The sequence below is a fragment of the Schistocerca gregaria genome, chromosome 8 (genome assembly GCF_023897955.1).
Source record: "Schistocerca gregaria isolate iqSchGreg1 chromosome 8, iqSchGreg1.2, whole genome shotgun sequence".
Lineage (NCBI taxonomy): Eukaryota > Metazoa > Arthropoda > Insecta > Orthoptera > Acrididae > Schistocerca > Schistocerca gregaria.
Genome location: NC_064927.1, coordinates 386,979,917 through 387,001,287, shown reverse-complemented (window position 1 = coordinate 387,001,287; position 21,371 = coordinate 386,979,917). Strand labels below are relative to the sequence as shown.

At 43.7% G+C, this 21,371-nt stretch overlaps 1 protein-coding gene across 1 annotated transcript in view; it reads right to left on the bottom strand.

The window, feature by feature from the left end:
• LOC126284183 (probable G-protein coupled receptor Mth-like 3) overlaps nt 1-21,371 on the bottom strand; it is a 221,433-nt gene that overhangs the window by 35,385 nt on the left and 164,677 nt on the right. Inside the window, exon 9 of the mRNA XM_049982926.1 lies at nt 18,758-18,995. Coding sequence (XP_049838883.1) covers nt 18,758-18,995 — 238 coding nt within the window. The remainder of the gene's footprint in view (nt 1-18,757; nt 18,996-21,371) is intronic.

The following is a 21,371-nucleotide window of genomic DNA, read 5'->3' as shown; positions in this document are numbered from 1 at the left end:
TTGAGGACCAGAAAAAAAACTTGCACTACTTTGCAGCGAAAATTACCGATCACCGCAGAATGTCCTCATTATATCGAAAGCGTCATCAGAGTAAAGAAGAAACGAGAGTTTAAACCCAAAAGAAAAATCATGTACGTTAAGTTATTTCTTTCAGCTTGATGGACAAATTACACGACCTGAGAGCATCTCTCGCATTCAAATCAGTGTCTGTAAACAAACTGTCATGTACATATGTATTACAAACATTTCAGACACCGTGAAATAACATTAGAGAAAACAATATTTCACATCATTTGCTCACATTTTGGAATAAACATAATCATTTTACGTTCGACAACAAGAAGTTGTAATTCAAGAGAGCTATCCTGTTTTATACGCTATGACAAGTCCCATTTCACCAATGCAAAGCTGTATTCCATCACCATTTACGAAAAAAATCTTGAGAGCCTGTCCTGTAAAGAAATCTTTATAAGGTTTTACTGCATCACTCTTTCTTCCATTACATTGAAATTATATACCATCGGTGTTTTTGGCCAGAGTGGCCAAGCGGTTCTAGGCTCTACAGTCTGAAACCGCACCACCGCTATGGTCGCAGGTTCGAATCCTGCCTCGGGCATGGATGTGTGTGATGTCCTCCGGTTCGTTAGGTTTAAGTAGTTCTAAGTTCTAGGGGACTGATAATCATAGCAGTCAAGTCCCATAGTGCCCAGAGCCAAGCCATCGGTGTGTTTACATTTGATGTCTTTACTCCATATCTCCTCTGTATCAACCAGTGTGTAAAATTTCTATCATACAACAGACAATCATTCGCAATAGCAGCAGATTCTTGCGTTACAGTTTTGTAAGCAACTTGATCGTCACAGACTGTTTCATGCAAGCTACACTATCATTTCTAGGTTCCACATCAGCTATAATCCAGGTGGTGCCTACTTTATAACTAGAGGCTGTGGTAACATCTATTCTTAAACATGCAATCATGATGATAATAATAAAAACAGACTTGTTTCTGTTAGAATAGATACAGCTGATTTCTATTAGTTTTATGAGCAAAAGTTTGAGAGAAGTATCTGCATCTAAACCTTAACCAGCTATACCACTCCTTGTTATAGAACCTCCTATATGATTTCGTTGTGTCTCTCTCTTTTGTTTTATCAGAAAAAAATTATCTGCATGTTGACATTGAGTATATTACATATACACACATATCGTTCCACTGGAGCAGGCGACCAGTGCTCGAAGTTGCTTGCACAGATCTTTGTAAAGTTTTGTCGAGTGTAGTGGAGGAATACCATATCTAACAGACTATCAAACACAAGAGAGGGTTTCTGTATTGTTTCTTCACAAGCAGTTCAATACATTGTTTTTAGGTAGCAACACATCCAACCAGTGTACAACTACAACTTTGTATACTGCCACACACGTTTTTCTACAATGAGTTCGAGGTCTGTGTTAAGTGCCAAGCCGACATTAACACGTTTTGATCCATTGGCTCGCACAGAAAGCTAAACATCACATTGTGTAAACTATGCAGCTCTTACACAGAAAGGTAGAAATAAAACACAGAGGCGATGTATCTCCATATGGAAACTGGAAGAGTTTGAGGTACTGTAGAGCTTTTCCATAAGCTATCCAAAGATGATGACCTGTACAGTCAACCTCATTATCTGCAGTGGCAGGGTAGCGGATATCTCAGTGTCCTGTTTCGAAGAGCATTGTTTCCTATTTTGCAGTCGTGTACATGATTTCTGTTCTTGTGCTGACCTTTGCGAGAAAGTGCTGTTCACAGCAAGTGTAAGGCAGTAAAATACGTAAAAAGAGGTACTGTTTTCTTATTGGTGAAAGAAAACATGTGGAGGGCATCACAGCATATGGAAATGGGATGAGTCCTCAACATTGAGGAATGCCTCCAAACAACTAGAGATCCAGTGTTGCTCCAAGGCTCTCTCCATCTCAGCCAAGCGGTTTCAGTCAGTCATTATGTCGTAATCAACAGTGTAGCAGCAAACAGATGGTATGGGAAAGACACTATTGATATAAGTCGACATGCTTTAGTATGCACTGCAGTTGATAGCGCGATCAATTTTAGCATTTTTACCAGTTGTTCATTAATTTCAATGCCAGCCAATTACACAGCAGTTTGCTTCCCTGTTTCTGTATTATCGCTAAATTTCCTCTTCACTACCACTCTTTAAATAGATAGATGACTGTGCTGGTCATCCATTCTGCCATACACAAAGTATGCCAGATAGCGTCTGATACCGATGCAATTAGGTTATCTACATATTTCCAGTGCATCGCTCATAGTGCAGAATTTACAGTTACGACTGGCCATATTTCCCCATGTGGATGGGCATCACAGAGTATTCTCGCATTTGTGGGGTAAAATCGGAGATTGAACAGATCCCACCCATATTGTCCTTGACCAATTCTCCCTGCCACACCAATCTTACCCACGACAACAATCCAAATGCACAAGATCTCTCCAGATGCATGTGTGTTGAGGAGGGTAGGACCTCTTATCAATGTATAGTGCGCATGAGAGTGTTGCAGTGAGATAAATGACAGTTAAGAAGAAATGTGTACAGAATGAGATTTTCACTCTGCAGCGGAGTGTGCGCTGATATGAAACTTCCTGGCAGATTAAAACTGTGTGCCCGACCGAGACTCGAACTCGGGACCTTTGCTTTTCGCGGGCAAGTGCTCTACCATCTGAGCTACCCAAGCACGACTCACGCCCGGTACTCATAGCTTTACTTCTGCCAGTACCTCGTCTCCTACCTTCCAAACTTTACATAAGCTCTCCTGCGAACCATGCAGAACTAGCACTCCTGAAAGAAAGGATATTGCGGAGACATGGCTTAGCCAAAGCCTGGGGGATGTTTCCAGACTGAGATTTTCACTCTGCAGCGGAGTGTACGCTGATATGAAACTTCCTGGCAGATTAAAACTGTATGCCCGACCGAGACTCGAACTCGGGACCATTGCCTTTCGCGGGCCTTTCCCGAGTTCGAGTCTCGGTCGGGCACACAGTTTTAATCTGCCAGGAAGTTTCAAGAAATATGTAGTTTATACATGATGGAGCTCCAGATGGATGGAGTTGGAAATATTTCATGTAAATCAACTGTGCTATCAGTTCTTAATCATCATTCTACTGTCTGAAGTCAGTACCAGGAAGAGAAATGATCGCAGAGAATAAATACACACTCCTACGGTTATATGGCTCTGCACCTAAAATGTTATATTGTTAAATCTGTGTGGTTTCTGAAGTATTGATTGTGTGGAATGCATTGCTCCTAATACTCTAATGCAGGATGTACTTGTCTAACATCAGACATACAACCACTATGCAAGTTTCCTACCCCAACTTTGAAATGATGAAACTAATTCCTTCTACATTGTTGTGGTGTGCTAGATAGGCATCGTCAGTGTATATCCGGCGATCGAGCTGCTTATAAACCAACTAGAACAAAGTCATTAGACTGCTGTCCTGCCTCTTAAGGAATTAATGGATTTTATAAGTCTTTTTTTAGTCAGAAACGTATGTACTCTCAATCACACTTCCGAGCCTCAGTCGTGCTTATTATTATTAGTAGTGGCGGTATTGACAGATGCAGCTATGTCTCTCTAGGAAATAGAGCGAGGGAAAAAGACATGATTTTTTCCATAGCTGGTAGAATGAGTTACCAACCATACCCTGCTGCACGAAAATGCCCACGAAAAAAGCAGCAACTTCTGACAAGGGAGTAAGCACCATGATCGGTAGCGAAAGGAGATGTAACAGTCTTATTGCGGTCTACAGTAGCATCACCACAGCTCTGGTAGCATTCCTCTTGCACAAAGAAGTCCTGGTCTGATGTTAGGTAGTTTTGCTCAGGTGTGGGATAATAAAGCAGTTTCGTCCTAACTCCATATCTGTTCAGTACATCCCCCTCACACTATTTAAGGTGCTACGTGTGACATCCAGTAAAATCCATATTCAACTGCTTGTGTGAGGACACAATTATAGTTTACAGGGGGAGGGCAAGGTTAAAAGTGAATAAAAGCCAGAGTATAATCTTTAAGCTTTTCTCGGTGTTCAGTGGCATGATACCCCCAACCCACCTCAGGTACCCGCATTTCATGATGCTTTTTGTCTAATTTTATCTATACTCAGTCAATTATGTAATTTTGCAAGTTTTTTCTCCATTTTACATATTACGTCGTATTTCCCTCAATTTTATGCATTTTCCATCAATTTATCGTAATTATACCAGGTTTTCCTCATTTTCCATCGAGTTGATGTCATTTTGTCATATTTTTCGATAATTTTCCACACGTATATGGTCATATTGCCGCCATACCCATGCACTGTTTGATTTTATACGAGGGTATCTGCATGTCCGATACATCAGCCTACTAAAAAATTCCAAGAATTCCCCTCTTCCCAATGATCTAATTCCATGCATTTTGGATGGGAATATCATGAAAAGTATAGTAACACTCGCCTCATACCTAGATGAGACTCAACAAGCGGTGCAGATTGTAAAGTAGTCTGGGAACAAATCCGTGTACTGCTGTGTCACATTAGAGAGCTTGTCTGCAGACCCATGTAATGATAATCCTGATGCAAACTCAAAAAATCTGACACAGTTTTACATGTTCATCTGGCTTCCACTCTACCATGTAGGGGTCCGCAACAGGGTGTTGACATGTGAAAAAAGTTGATTTCTGCTGCAGGTCTGATATTTTTTCCCCAGAAGTATATGCTGTTCTTGCTTAGCAGGTGAGCTTCGCAATACGTCCCCACAACCATGAAAGACGCCTAGAAACTGTAGATTTTTAGTATTTGTTAAATCCTAGTAATATGTTACTCATTAGTTGACACTGTCAACTGCAATCAGCTTCCTGGAACGCGAGGGTTTCCCCTTCCCGTCTCTAAAGAGTGGCAACGGCCTTGCCGCAGTGGCTACACCGGTTCCCCTGAGATCACTATAGACCGATATCTCTAACGTCGATCAGTTGTAGAATTTTGGAACACGTATTATGTTCGAGTATAATGTCTTTTCTGGAGACTAGAAATCTACTCTGTAGGAATCAGCATGGGTTTCGAAAAAGACGGTCGTGTGAAACCCAGCTCGCGCTATTCGTCCACGAGACTCAGAGGGCCTTAGACACGGGTTCACAGGTAGATGCCGTGTTTCTTGACTTCCGCAAGGCGTTTGACACAGTTCTCCACAGTCGTTTAATGAAGAAAGTAAGAGCATACGGACTATCAGATCAATTGTGTGATTGGATTGAGGAGTTCCTAGATAACAGAACGCAGCATGTCATTCTCAATGGAGAGAAGTCTTCCGAAGTAAGAGTGATTTCAGGTGTGCCGCAGGGGAGTGGCATAGGACCGTTGCTGTTCACAATATACATAAATGACCTGGTGGACGACATCGGAAGTTCACTGAGGCTTTTTGCAGATGATGCTGTGGTGTATCGAGAGGTTGCAACAATGGAAAATTGTACTGAAATGCAGGAGGATCTGCAGCGAATTGACGCATGGTGCACGGAATGGCAATTGAATCTCAATGTAGACAAGTGTAATGTGATGCGAATACATAGAAAGATATGTCCCTTATCATTTAGCTACAAAATAGCAGGTCAGCAACTGGAAGCAGTTAATTCCATAAATTATCTGGGAGTACACATTAGGAGTGATTTAAAATGGAATGATCACATAAAGTTGATCGTCGGTAAAGCAGATGCCAGACTGAGATTCATTGGAAGAATCCTAAGGAAATGCAATCCGACAACAAAGGAAGTAGGTTATAGTACGCTTGTTCGCCCACTGCTTGAATACTGCTCAGCAGTGTGGGATCCGCACCAGATAGGGTTGATAGAAGAGATAGAGAAGATCCAACGGAGAGCAGCGCGCTTCGTTACAGGATCATTTAGTAATTGGGAAAGCTTTACGGAGATGATAGATAAACTCCAGTGGAAGACTCTGCAGGAGAGACGCTCAGTAGCTCGGTACGGGCTTTTGTTAAAGTTTCGAGAACATACCTTCACCGAAGAGTCAAGCAGTATATTGCTCCCTCCTACGTATATCTCGCGAAGAGACCATGAGGATAAAATCAGAGAGATTAGAGCCCACACAGAAGCATGCCGACAATCCTTCTTTCCACGTACAATACGAGACTGGAATAGAAGGGAGAACCGATAGAGGTACTCAGGGTACCCTCCGCCACACACCGTCAGGTGGCTTGCGGAGTATGGATGTAGATGTAGATGTAGATAGATGTAGATCACCGAAGTGAAGCGCTGTCGGGCGTGGTCGGCACTTGGACGGGTGCCCATCCAGGCCGCCATGCGCTGTTCCCATTTTTCGGGATGCACTCAACGTCGTGATGCCAATTGAGGAGCTTCTCGACCGAACAGTAGCGGTTTCGGTCAAGAATACCATCATAACGACCGGGAGAGCTGTGTGCTGACCCCATCCGCATCCTCCACTGAGGATGACACGGCGGTCGGATGGTCCAGATGGGTCACTTGTGGCCTGTAGACGGAGTGGTCTCTACAGAGTGCTCACCCCCGGCATCGTAATTCACAGACGAACAGTTAGCGTCTTATGCATAGCAACCGCAATCATCCACCGCTGACAGCTCTACACACATACACATAAGGGCTACTTGTGCATATTACCAACTGCGAAGTCTCGATTTCAACCGCTTTTTCATTATTTTCGATAGTGAAAAACTCGCAGAACGATTCTGCAGGGCCCGCATCTCGTGGTCGTGCGGTAGCGTTCTCGCTTCCCACACCCGGGTTCCCGGGTTCGATTCGCGGCGCGGTCAGGGATTTTTTCTGCCTCGTAACGGCTGGGTGTTGTGTGATGTCCTTAGGTTAGTTAGGTTTAAGTATTTCTAAGTTCTAGGGGACTGATGACCATAGATGTTAAGTCCCATAGTGCTCAGAGCCATTTGAACCATTTGATTCTGCATGGCGTGTAAATACATTTAAATTCATCTTGCTAAAGAGCGTAACATCTTCGATGCAGGTAATATTACCGGTATTTCGTAACAATATTGTCTAGATTGTCCAGTAATAATTACAAACCGAGGCCTCCTGCCACGCCGATCACACCACCTTTTACACACTAAAAGATCCACGATCACGGCACATAATCATCCCATCTCCGCTATTTTGTGTGCTATATGACCCACCTCATTTGTGAGTCTTCTTCAGACAGTCTGACAGTATGGCACTGTACTCGGATCTGGATGTCGCAAAATAATGAGGTAAGAATTGCATCCTGCATTCGAATGTAAAAATTATACCGATTTTGCTCCTAAAACTGAAAGAAAATGATCTGTGCCGATTTTCATGGAGGGAGGACATTTAAAATCATCGCAGTTTTCTTTCAGTGTAATAGATGCTCCATTACAGCAGGTGCGTTGAAATTAAGTAAAACTATTACAGTGCAGTGCTTTCTCATTCAGAAAGGTGGGCTCTTGTTGCAGCAGTGTGGTGTAGGTCGAGTGTATGTGTGTGGTCGCCCTAGCCAGCTGAGCCCAGGGCATGGTGTGTGGGGCAGGATAGCCATCATTTATCTCATATTGTTAAGTTGGCTTTACATGCTTTTGTGATGGCGAAGGACCTCCGCCTCAAGGTGGGCTGTGTGTCGCTCATCTGCCAGTCGAAGGGAAGTAGGCTGTAGATAAATGGACTGCATGTAACAGCAATTGACTGCTTGAAAAACCTGTGTCCCCCTGTAGATGGGGAGAGAGAGAGAGGGAGAGGAGATGTAAGAGGGTCTATATTTTCGGCTATTTGTGGTCGTACATCGAGGAGAATGTAGGTTCAACTGCCACCGCTCTCGCCTGTGGCAGTCTTTTGGGACGACGATTTTCCTCACTATATATATTGCAGTATGACTCATTCATTATGAGTGTTGGATTTTTCACGACAGTTAAGATATGTAATTAGAGCAGAAAAGAATTTTATATCAGTGTTTTGGTTTCGGTTACCTGGGCTGCGTCTGTGGCGAAGACTAATGTCAAACAGTGATAGATAGTATAACGATATGTTTACGTAATGTGTATACATAAACATACGTTATAAACGTCCCCGTTCGTAGTCGCTAATTATAGCAATATGTTTCTTTTGTGCTGCAACATATAGCTATAATCAGCGGTGGAAATATATTTGCAAACGCCGACCGTGTGCGGCTGCCTCTTGTTGGATCGTCTGATCAGTTGGAAGTTGCATTGCAGAGGAGAGTAAATGCCTATTCAAAATATAATTACTTTTGGATAGCTCAACATGAATTTCCTAAGGGACCGTAGTTTATCATGCATTTACCAGTAGAATGTGGCGCGGAGAAAATATTTCACCGCATGCAACTTCCGTCCGATTTCGACGAAAGAATTCGTGACTGTGAACTCTCTATTTGGCAGAAACATAAAGAAAATTAAATAACTTCATGAAGGAGTGAGACATACATTCTATATTAAATAAATAGTCCATACACCAATTCCATTTAAATCTGAATTTATGGCAATTAATAGATGAACTTACACTACAATGAAGAATTTTAACATGGATGCCGGTTAACTGGCACTTCTCTTCTCGTAATGACACTAATTCCTATGACGTTTTCACATACACGTCGCACAATAAATATACTGCTATGCAGTATTGCACTTTTACTTTACACTAAAATATTATTATTTTAACGATAATTATACGGCGGCAAGACGTGCGCGTCCGACACAAGTTACAAGAGACAAGAGAAGACTGAGTAACTGTTCATCGAGAATATCTCGTACATAAAAAAAAAGAAATGTGTAAAAGCGTTCTTCTTCTGTCCGTTTTTTCGCGCCGCGGTTTTCAAAGTCAATAACTCACTGCATCTCTGACGGCGCTTCGACAATAAACAAGTTACGTCACAGGTCGTTCACCTTTTACATTCTCGCAACATTATTTGCTAACTGTAGCTGTTGCCGAGCGACTGATCGATTAGTGAATGATTTAAAGTGATAAGGCAATCACATAAAGTTACAATAGGGTCCTCAGCTGTATGCTTACATGTAACACATTTAGTAAACTCCTCTCTGTCCGATACTAACATCTTGTCAGTTAAACATATTTCCCACAAAAAAAAAGATAGTACCCCCGTCTCCAGCCTCTTTTCCCGCCGGCTTGTAGGTGAAGGGTACAGCTCGAGTGCGTCTGCCGCTAGTTTCAAGTAGTACTGCGAATTTTTTTCCCAGCACAATAACACTAGTTGTTTTTGAGCAGTATTGCTATTTTATGCAGTTGTGGTGTAATTAGGAACGATATTTATTATTAATTAAGTAATTAGAATCGATCTTTACTTCAGTTTCCCAACCAAAATAAATAAAGTACACTAAGCTAATCTTCCTCTCGTGTATCTGGGTAGTTTGCTCATATTGGAAGGTGCACTTGGGTTTTCTGTGCAGAAGGACAGCTTTTGAGTCCCAGAAAAGGAAACACCAATTTCGATTATCCGCCAGTTCCCAGGAGGAGTGGGGTGGGGTGAGAAGTCAGCACAGTCCTGGGACACAGAAAGTCCCACCAAACTTTGAAATTCTACCAAACTTCAGCATTCTCTCCAAAATTCGAAATTCCCTCCAAAATTAGAAGTTCCGATCAATAGGGTCGGTGAGGGAGGGGTGGGGGGGGGGGGAGAGGGGACGGAGAGAGGACCCACATGGTTGAGGAGAAGACATGACGTCATCCACATATGAGGCTGGTGGTGGGCGTGTTTGTGGAGGTAATTCATTGAACAATTCAATTAATTTGCAATTCACTTGTGGCCGAGCGGTTCTAGGCGCTTCAGTCTGGAACCGCGCGACCGCTACGGTCGCAGGTTCGAATCCTGCCTCGGGCATGGATGTGTGTCATGTCCTTAGGTTAGTTAGGTTTAAGTAGTTCTAAGTTCTAGGGGACTGATGACCTCAGATGTTGTGTCCCATAGTGCTCAGAGCCATTTGAACCATTTTTTGCAATTCAATTTGATATTATAAATTGCGCTCAGAGCCCCAGTACCCTCCTACTCAGGCTATGCAGGAAGGACAGCAGTTTACGTATTGTTACTCAGTGCGTTACTTCTAAACTTTTTTAGGTTCTACGATTTAACACTTGGTCATCTCTTTTAGAGCTCGTCCATGACCTAACAAGCTTGCCATTTGCATGTGATGTCATATGTCATTCTGGGACAGTTGGGGCAACCACTCTGCATTCATACAAGGTCATGCTTCTTCGAGAATGCCCTGTTGAAACTTGTTCCTTGAGGGCTTTGCCGAATCTACCTAGCTGCTGTTTAAATTTGTTTCATTGTTCATAATTTGTTGTTACTTGCTCTTCATATTTCATTAACATTGTTCATAAGTAGTTATTGCTTTCTCATGTATGTAAGTGCTCACAAAGAATAATTGTAATAAACTGGGATCATATTGCGCAAAGGTTTTTAATTCAGTAGTTGAATGAATCTCCTTTCAATTATTAAACCTTTATTGCTTTTTATAAGAACCAACACCAGGGACTCATTTATGAGGACTATTGTATTCATGTTGTTCAATCCAGTGTGTGGCAGATTCATTTCCGTATCTGTGTTCATGGGGAGCAGTCTATTTCTCTGTCACTCCTGCTGGTGCAGATCATTATAGCAGTCAAATGGCTTGTTATCTCGGTTGTCGTCTTGCAGTCTCCAGGTATGTGGTAGAACTGACAAACCTTAAAGTTATGTTGTTTATCGTGTAACCGAAATACAACGAATTTTTTTTTCTGCAGTCGTGTGGCGGACGTCACTTTTTTTTGTTCATGTTCAACTGCGCCTTTTCTGACCAAGCAGATTCTTGTAAGTGTTTTAATATTGTTAGTGCATACATCAGTTTCCTGCAATTGTCAGTTCCTACACCAGCTCTCGGCCCTCTGCTGATGTCCCTGCTTTCTTAGCTGTCTCCTGGCGTTCCAGTCGCCCTATAGCCAGCAACATTGTCCTGGAACTTACTAACGGAGGTTTCGACGTTTTTCACATAATTTACACGAACGATACACAGAAATGACGATTTGGGGGGAGGGGCGGGTCAAGCAAAGCTACTTTTGATTTGTAGAATTCATTCCGTTAAGAACGATGTGTTGTGTTCTGTGTACTCGGAAATCCTGATTGAATCACAAATTTGGTCCGAAAGTTTCAGTCAGCTAGTCTTTTGTTCTGACTCTGGTCAATCCGGAGAGTGCGAATTTTGTTTCTGCACAGATTCAGTGTGAGGTTAACAATCTCTGATGGGCCCTGTACCGAGCAGTAATATATTCTATGTTGAAGTGGAACAGCCATTTAACTGTTCCATTGATAACAAACTATTGATTTTTCAGACTACTCCCCGTAATGTACAGGAAATTTTCGGAGTAAAAATTTTAATTTGAACAGCTTCCATTAGGCTTAGTCAGGACAGTACGAAATTCATAACTGCAAAAGGAGTCGGGCAGTGATACTCCATGTCATCGAAACTATTCTTAGCATTCGTGTTGAAAATAAATCATCTTAAATTTGCTGATAATATTGCAGTACTTACCTTTACAGAACATTATTTTAGCTGTTAGGGACTCAGGAGTTACTTTCAGGCAAAGCTTGGAGCTTGTTTTGTTTTTCCTGCTCTATGTAAACTGCTCTGTGCGGCAAATATACAGTATTTAAGGAATGTCGTGATCGGAACCTACTACACTCATTTAGGAAGACTACCTCTTGTCTTTCTGGTGACTTCAGGCATTATTCAGATCCATTCGCAATATTGCGAATAGCTCGAGTGCCAAAGGACAAAGGAGCAACCCTACAACAAACCTCGGGCAATCTATCCGTGACTACAAGATTTGAAATTAACACTGACTCAACTAAAACGTACATAAAACTTCTCTTAAATAAAACAGGGATAAAACAATAGTATACTGCCCATGTCAAAACACTATACTCAAGGCTACAGCAGAAGAGAAATTTAACAGCATCAAAGCACAAGAGTTACCTTAAAAACAACTTTATTATTAAAGTTAATCAAGCGTGCCAAACAACAGAAAGTGCGTTTTCAAGGTGCGACGCGTGTACTACCGGTTACCTCATCCGTGAACAAAGGCTTGGCTAGAGAATTTGATTAAACACGTCAACGAGTAACAAGCACTTCAGTTCGTCAGAAGGATTACTGAGGCAATTATTACGTAAAACCTGACAAGAATCACAAATCACTAATGCTTCCACACAGTAGTTGTTACTACTACCATGAGGAACTCCCTTCTTGATAAACGAGAGCTGAACAGTTAAAATACACTGAAGCGCCAAAGAAACTGGTATACACATGCGTATTCAAAAACAGAGATATGTAAACAGACAAACGCTGCGGTCGGCAACGCCTGTATAAGACAAAAAGTGTCTGGCGCATTTGTTAGATTGGTTACTGCTGCTACAATGCCAGGTTATCAAGATTTAAGTGAGTTTCAACGTGGTGCTGTAGTTGGTGCACGAGCGATGGGTCACAGCATCTCCGACATAGCGATGAAGTGGGGATTTTCCCGTTCGACCATTTCACTCGTGTACCGTGAATATCAGGAATCCGGTAAAACATCAAAGCTCCGACGTCACTGCGGCCGGAAAGAGATTCTGCAAGAACGCGACCAACGACGACTTAAACAGAACCGTTCAACGTGACAGAAGTGCAAGCCTTCTGCAAACTGCATCAGATTTCAGTGCTGGGCCATCAACAAGCGTCAGCATGCGAAACATTCATTGCCTCGGCTGGGTCCGTCAGCACCTACATTGGACTGTTGATAAGTGGAAACACGTCGCCTAGTCGGACGAGTATCGTTTCAGATTGTATCGAGAATGGATGTGTACGGATATGGAGACAACATCATGAATCCATGGACCCTGCATATCGACAGGGGACTGTTCGAGCTGATGGAGGCTCTGTAATGGTGTGGGGCGTCTGCAGTTGGAGTGATATGGGACCCCTGATATGACTAGCTACGACTCTGACATGTGGCACATACGTAAGCATCCTGTCTGATCACCTGCATCAATTCATGTGTATTGTGCATTCCTACGGATTTGGGCAATTCCAGCACGACAATGAGACACCCCACACGTCCAGAATTGCTACACAGTGGCTCCAGGAACACTCCTCTGAATTTAAACACTTCCACTGGCTACCAAACTCCCAGACACGAACATTATTGAGCATATCTAGCATGCCTTGCAACTTGCTGTTCAGAAGAGATCTCCACCCGGTCGTACTCTTACGGATTTATGGACATCCTTGCAGGACTCATGGTGTCACTTCCCTCCAGCACTACTTCAGACATTAGTCAAGTCCACGCCACGTCGTGTTGCGACACTTTTGCGGGCTCGCGGGGGCCCCTACACAATAATGCAGGTATACCATTTTTTTTGGCTCTTCAGAGTAAAACAATATATGCAGCTCGCAAGACCCTCTAAAAGAATTAAGTAAGAACAACACTGAAAGACTTAACCTAAAATGCTCTCCCTGAGATATTTGCCTTTTTCTACTAGTGATCATTAAAACTGCTACACCAAGAAGAAATGCAGTGATAAACGGGTATTCACTGGACAAATATATTATACTAGAACTGACATGTGATTGCATTTTCACGCAATTTTTTGGGGGGGGGGGGCACAGATCCTGATAAATCAGTACCCTGATCATCCACCTCTGGCCGTAATAACGGCCTTGTTATCCTGGGCATTGAGTCAAACAGAGCTTGGACGGCGTGTACAGGTACAGCTGCCCATGCAGCTTCAACGCGATACCACAGTTCATCAAGAGTAGTGACTGGCGTATTGTGACGAGCCAGTTGCTCGGCCACCATTGACTAGACGTTTTAAATTGGTGAGCGATCTGGAGAATGTGGTCGCCAGGGCAGCAGTCGAACATTTTCTTTATCCAGAAAGGCCCGTACAGGATCTGCAACATGCGGCTGTGCATTATCCTACTGAAATGTAGGGTTTCGCAGGGATCGAATGAAGGGTACAGCAACGGGTCGTAACACATCAGAAATATAACGTCCACTGTTCAAAGTGCCGTCAATGCGAACAAGAGGTGACCGAGACGTGTAACCAACGGTACCCCATACCATCACGCCAGGTGATACGCCAGTATGGCGATGACGAATACACGCTTCCAATGTGCGTTCACCGCGATGTCGGCAAACACGGATGCGACCATCATGATGCTGTAAACGGAACATGCATTCATCCGAAAAATTGACGTTTTGACATTTGTGCACCAAGGTTCGTCGTTGAGTATACAATCGCAGGCGCTCCTGTCTGTGATGCAGCGTCAAGGGTAACCGCAGCCATGGACTCCGAGCTGATAGTCCAGGCCGCTGCAAACGTCGTCGAACTGTTCGTGCAGATGGTTGTTGTCTTGCAAACGCCCCCATCTGTTGACTCAGGGATCGAGACGTGGCTGCACGAGCCGTTACAGCCATCTTGATAAGATGGCTATCTTCTCGACTGCTAGTGATACGAGGCTGTTGGTATCCAGCACGGCGTTCCGTATTACCCTGCTGAACCCACCGATTCCATATTCTGTTAACAGTCATTGGATCTCCACCAACGCGAGCAGCAATGTCGCGTTACGATAAACCGCAGTCGCGATAGGCTACAATCCGACGTTTATCAAAGTCGGAAAGGTGACGGTACGCATTTCTCCTCCTTACACGAGGCATCACAACAACACTTCACCAGGCAACGGCGGTCAACTGCTGTTTGTGTATGAGAAATCGGTTGGAAACTTTCCTCATGTCAGCACGTTGTAGGTGTCGCCACCGGCTCCCACTTTGTGTGAATGCTCTAAAAAGCTAATCATTTGCATATCACAGCATCTTCTTCCTGTCGGTTAAATTTCGCGTCTGTAGCACGTCATCTTCGTGGTGGGCCATAATAGATCCAGTAGGTTGACTACCAGGAAGAGGGTTGAGGAAATGTGACGAAAATTCAAAAATAGGCTTTACCAAAGCAGGGCTGCAAAACTGGTGGGGGATAGTTGAGCACCAAGCAGGCAATATCACTAAACCATAGCAGCACACGGATGAGTCGCTGGCCGGAATATGTGTCACAGAAATAGCAAAGGATGTTCATCATTATAAAGAAAGTGGCAGATGCGTGGCTCCATCTTCGATCGTGGGTGCAAACAATCCAGGCTAATGTTCACTCAGACTACCCATGAATGCAGCGTGACAAACTTCACGCGTGCATGGAGTGCGGGCCGCATATGAGCCACGTGTGGGCCCAGGCCCAGACTGTCACTCGGCTTTGCTCCTTCCTTCTCTGAGGTACCTGGAGCAGCGCTATATTTCATTTAGAATTGCGAAGCGGCATTTTTCGGTAGGCATAGCCTCTGAGTTGTGGAGAATTGTTGTGTCAGCGCTATTTACCCTTCGCTATTTGTTCGTGATATGAAGGACATTCACAGGTCCAGAGGCTGTTTGTGCAAAGAGAGGCCTTCTAGCGATCTACCGCCACAGATCTTTACTATGAATGGGAATGACAATGGAGAGGGATGGGAATTCTCTGTTCGCATGAGCGTCGGGTACAGCGCATTTGCTACGAAACTTCATTACAATACCATGAAGAAAAAAAAAATTAAAGATTCAGTTGAGAATGGAAGAGCAAAAAGATACAATGATCGACAGACGAGAATTATTGTTCTGAACATTAAGAAGCAGTTTGTGCTAAATTATCAGGCCTGGAGCACTTGAAGAAACTGGTGGTATGCATAATATCCCAATGTCTGTTGCAACAGGTTTCAGTGGAACTGAATGAAGCGTATGGAGACTTCATATAATACTGAAAAGTGCATTGGCTAATTCAGGGACCATGCCTGGAACGATTTTTCGATTTAAAACTTGCTATTGTTGAATTTATGAATAAAAAAGAGTGAAGAAACGAAAATTAGAACATCTGGAATGGATTGCAGACTTCGCATTTTAATTGGACTTGACGGCACACTGCCTACCGTAAGATATTGTTAGGTAACTTCTTTATGATTTGGTAGGGATGCATTTAAAAAGAAAATTGCCTTGTACAAGGCATAAATTCTCACAAAGGCAGTCAAGTTCCTGAGACCCCAAGTTCCTTCAAAGGAAATGTGCAGTTTGAAGCACTCACTGTGGCCTTCAAAGAATTACACGGATAGTTTTATAAAGGTTTACATCTGTTTTCAAGGTGTTGTCGAGATCGTTTGGCATTTCAGCTGAAAGAGCACCTATGCATGTGCAGATGTAACTGACTGACCTGCAAGGTAGTTTCAGTTTTAATGACAATTTTTTTTAAAATTAAAGCTGTCTTGAACGTCTAAATTGCTTGTCTCAGATAGATTTTCCATTCCCCATAATGAGGTTGCAAAAGTGCTACAATATTTCGATCAAAACATTTACGTGAAAAACCTTTTCTCGATTATAAAACTAAATAAGTCATGATTTCGTGGCAACTTGAGTGCAAATTCTCTAAAATTCTCTGCATCTGCCCATATTCCGACAGTTTGTTCCAGATAAAAATTATGTCTTCAGCTCACCAAAAATGATTAAATAGTATTTGAAACTTACTTTGTGAGTTGTGCTGTTGAGGAACGTGAAATATAAAACCAAGTCACACGCAGTTCAACAATACTGCCATTTAAGTGTGGCATACACGCAGTTTTCTCCTCTTTCCCCTCCTCACGCACAGACAGCGTGGGATGTCAGTAGGGGAAATGTGCAGCGACACAGAGCGCTTTGGTACTCGTGCCACGAATCAAGATCTTGGCCATCCCTGCTCTGTACCAACAGCGCCACTACACGGAGCATTCTGCAGGAACATGCTCGTGCTGGGAAATCTGGTCACACTAACCCAAAAACGACTACGCTCTCTCTCATGCGTCATCCTCTCTGAGACCCCTGACAAGCCTTTGCTTGACTGTCCACACCACGGTTCTTCGCCAAAAAGCGCTAGTTCCCAGATACCCAAAGATGGTGCTCAAGTTCACCGGATACGAGGTATCGCCCTCGCCACACAACTCAGAAATACTGTACTGGCAATTAAAATTGCTACACCACGAAGATGACGTGCTACAGACGCGAAATTTAACCGACAGCAGAAATATGCTCTGATATGCAAATGATTAGCTTTTCAGAGCATTCACACAAGGTTGGCGCCAGTGGCGACATCTACAACGTGCTGACATGAGGAAAGTTTCCAACCGATTTCTCATACACAAACAGCAGTTGACCGCCGTTGCCTGGTGAAACGTTGTTGTGATGCCTTGAGTAAGGAGGAGAAAAACGTACCACCACGTTTCCGACTTTGATAAAGGTCGGATTGTAGCCTATCGCGATTGCGGTTTGTCGTATCGCGACATTGGTGCTCGCGTTGGTCGAGATCCAATGACTGTTAGCAGAATAAGGAATCGGTGGGTTCAGGAGGGTAATACGGAACGCCGTGCTGGATCCCAATGGCCTCGTATCACTAGCAGTCGAGATGACAGCCATCTTATCCGCATGGCTGAAACGGCTCGTGCAGCCACGTCTCTATCCCTGAGTCAACAGATGTGGACGTTTGCAAGACAACAACCATCTGCACGAATAGTTCTGCGACGTTTGCAGCAGCATGGACTATCAGCTCGGAGACCGTGACTGCGGTTACCCTTAACGCTGCATCACAGACAGGAGCGCCTGCGATGGTGTACTCGACGACGGACCTTGGTGCACGAATGGCAAAACGTCATTTTTTCGGATGACAGCAGGTTCTGTTTACAGCATCATGATGGTCGCATGGTGTTTGGAGACATCGTGGTGAACGCACATTGGAAGCGTGTATTCGTCATCGCCGTACTGGCGTTTCAGCCGGCGTGATGGTATGCCGTGCGGTTCTAGGCGCTACAGTCTGGAGCCGAGCTACCGCTGTGGTCGCAGGTTCGAATCCTGCCTCGGGCATGGATGTGTGTGAGGTCCTTAGGTTAGTTAGGTTTAATTATTTCTAAGTTCTAGGCGACTGATGACCTCAGAAGTTAAGTCGCATAGTGCTCAGAGCCATTTGAACCATTTGATGGTATGGGGTGCCATTGGTTACACGTCTCGGCCACCTCTTGATCGCATTGACGACACTTTGAAAAGTGGCCGTTGCATTTCAGATGTGTTACGACCTGTGGCTCTACCCTTCATTTGATCCCTGCGAAACCCTACATTTCAGCAGGATAACGCACGACGGCATGTTGCAGGTCCTGTACGGGCCTTTCTGGATACAGAAAATGTTCGACTGCTGCCCTAACCAGCACATTCTCCAGATCCCTCACCAACTGAAAACGTCTGGTCAATGGTGGCCGAGCAACTGGCTCGTCACAATACTCCAATCACTACTATTGATGACCTGTGGTATCGTGCTGAAACTGTATGGGTAGCTGTACCTGTACACGCCATCCAAGCTCTATTTGACTCAATGCCCAAGAGTATCAAGGCCGCTATTATAGCCAGAAGTGGTTGTTCTGGGTACTGATTTCTCAGGATATATGTACCCATATTGCGTGAATATGTAATCACATGTCAGCTGTAGTATAATATATTTGTCCAATGAATGCCCGTCTATCATCTGCATTTCTCCTTGGTGTATCAATTATAATGGCCAGTAGTGTATACGCACGATAGTGAAGTTTTCCCGTGACCAGCAGCGTCGCCCGGTCTGTCCCCGACAGAACTGGTCTGGGCCCTGACGGCGGCGCCTCACCTCTCGCGGTCCTTGCGCTGCTCCCTGCGCGCCTGCTCCGGCCCCAGTTCCTTCTGCTGCTCCTGCTGCTGGCGCCTCTTGCTGCCCCCGTGGTGTCGCTGGCTGCCCGGCTTCCGCAGGATGCCGGAGCCGCGCCGCGCCACGCAGATGCGGCCCGCCGTGTACGCGAACAGGCACAGGTTCGACACCAGCAGCAGCGCCATCGGCCCGTAGAAGTACACCAGGGTGGCCGGCTTCCCTGCAACCACAAAGAACAACATTTGCTGTAGATTTGCAAGAGCCGTTCCAACACCGACTCAAAGGAAGGCCTCGGCGCTTGTTCGTGACGTCACGTCAGCTAGGCACGGCGAACGCCAGGTCTGTTGCAGGCATATTCATAATAGTGGTGTCTCCCTCTCTGACACAGGAAAATGTGAAGCTTTGGCTATAGTTGACCAACACACATTCTTCTGGGAGATTTCTGATGTCAAATAATTGTGCAATTCATTACACTTCTTAGAAAATAGTGTACTCCTGAACTTAAATTTCCACCTGTTTTAAGGATTGACATACAAAAACAACATCGTGGTCCAGCAGCATCAGAATTCGTGCTTCTTTACCTTATTTTTAAATCTGAGGAAGTTACTTTTGTACTGAGTTGCTTTTACAAGAAACTGTGAACATATTGGTGCTCTTCTTTAGGTATCTTGGTTGAATATGGGGTGAGGAGCACTGAAAGTTTATGAAATATCTTGCGATTGTACTGGTTGGGGGAGGGGGTGGGGGACAGAAAAAGAGGCAAAAGAGAGATACTTTCTTTATCAAATATTTTTTTTAATATTATAATGTTTCTCCTTTCAGTTACAAGAGGGGAATATTTATCTTTTCTAATGTGCATGTTTAAAAAAGTTTAAGCTCAGCAGTATTTTCGATGTATGAAGCTATTTTGTTTCCTGTTTAGAATTCCTATCGTTGAAAACGACTGTAATCTTATGACTGGCAACAGTTTTACATTTACACCTGTAAATTAGTTCACATGTCCTGTGACGATGTCAAACGAAAATAAATGAATGAATAAATAAAAGAAACGAGTTCATTGTAAGGGGGTTGGGGTAAGTTTCTATAACAAAATGGATAAAGTAAATATAGTTACTTGAATGTAAAATTTCCGAAGCTTGCAATGGGGCAAAGCATCTTCTTGATCTACGTTTGTTTCGACAGGATTCAGTAATACAGAACTATGATCTTTATTTGTAGCTTTACGATAGTAAGAAAATCTTTCATCTAAATAAAACTGCAGAATCCAAAACAATACCAAATATTTTGTCCAAAAATAAGACATTTATAGTGATAAGCACGCCCAGGCATTTCTGCCTGCAACAGACCTTGCGTTCGCAGTGCCTAGCTGACGTGACGTCACCAACAAGCGCCGAGGCCTTCGTTTGAGTCGGTGTTGGCCATACACTATCTGATCAAAAGTATGCAGACAACTATTAATAGACATTAGCATGGGGTGCGTCCATCCTCCGCTTTTGTGACGGCTTGATCTCTGCTGGGGACACATTGAATGAGGTGTGTGAATGTCTGTGATGACTGACAGCTCATTCTTCCTCCAGAGCCTGTAATGCCACTTCCTCGGACGGAAAATGAAAATAAAACATTGGCTCCAAAATTCCCAAAGATTTCCCCAAAACATGTTCCAGATTCTATGAAAAATGAACAAGCAATCGAATTTCCAGGTAACACTATTATTTGGATATTAACCAGTAACTGAATCAGGAATAATGGCCTTGCCGCAGTGGATACACCGGTTCGCGTGAGATCACCGAAGTTAAGCGCTGTCGGGCGTTGTCGGCACTTGGATGGCTGACCATCCAGGCCGCCATGCGCTGTTTCCATTTTTCGGGGTGCACTCAGCCTCGTGATGCCAATTGAGGAGCTATTCGACCGAATAGTAGCGGGTGCGGTCAAGAATACCATCATAACGACCGGGAGAGCGGTGTGCTGATCCCATGCCCCTCCTATCCGCATACTCCCCTGAGGATGATACGGCGGTCGGATGGTCCCGGTGGGCCACTTGTAGCCTGTAGACGGAGTGGTAATTGAATCAGGAATCTAATACGTGGTAATTTATTAACATACGAAAGAAAGATAGGATACAAGTAAAATAAACTCATAATTCTAAATCACAGTAAATCGCAAAATCATTATAATTAAAATTCGCAAAGTGGGATCAACGTTCCCAAAGAATACTCCGTGTGAGTACTCTTCGAGATTCGTGAGTAATGGCTAAGGATAATTCAATCCACTGTCACTACGTTACGAGAGTTAACCGAAGCAGATCATACTTTTGAATGCTCATAAATGTAGGCGCAATTAGATTGTTTTTCAGAATTGATTATTGCGATCTACTAGAACGCAGTGAAACGAAACTTTGACTTCAAATACTACGTTATTTAGAATTCAGATAGAGGACTTGCATATATTAGAAGATGTGACTTTTAATTAGTTTCGTAATAACTAATGGACTATGGAACTTGACGATAGTTACGAAGCATATAATTTATAATTCCCCCAACACCTGGGAAAGCTTCTTCCTCACGGCTCTGGTCGGAAGTGACTAATATTGTGTAAT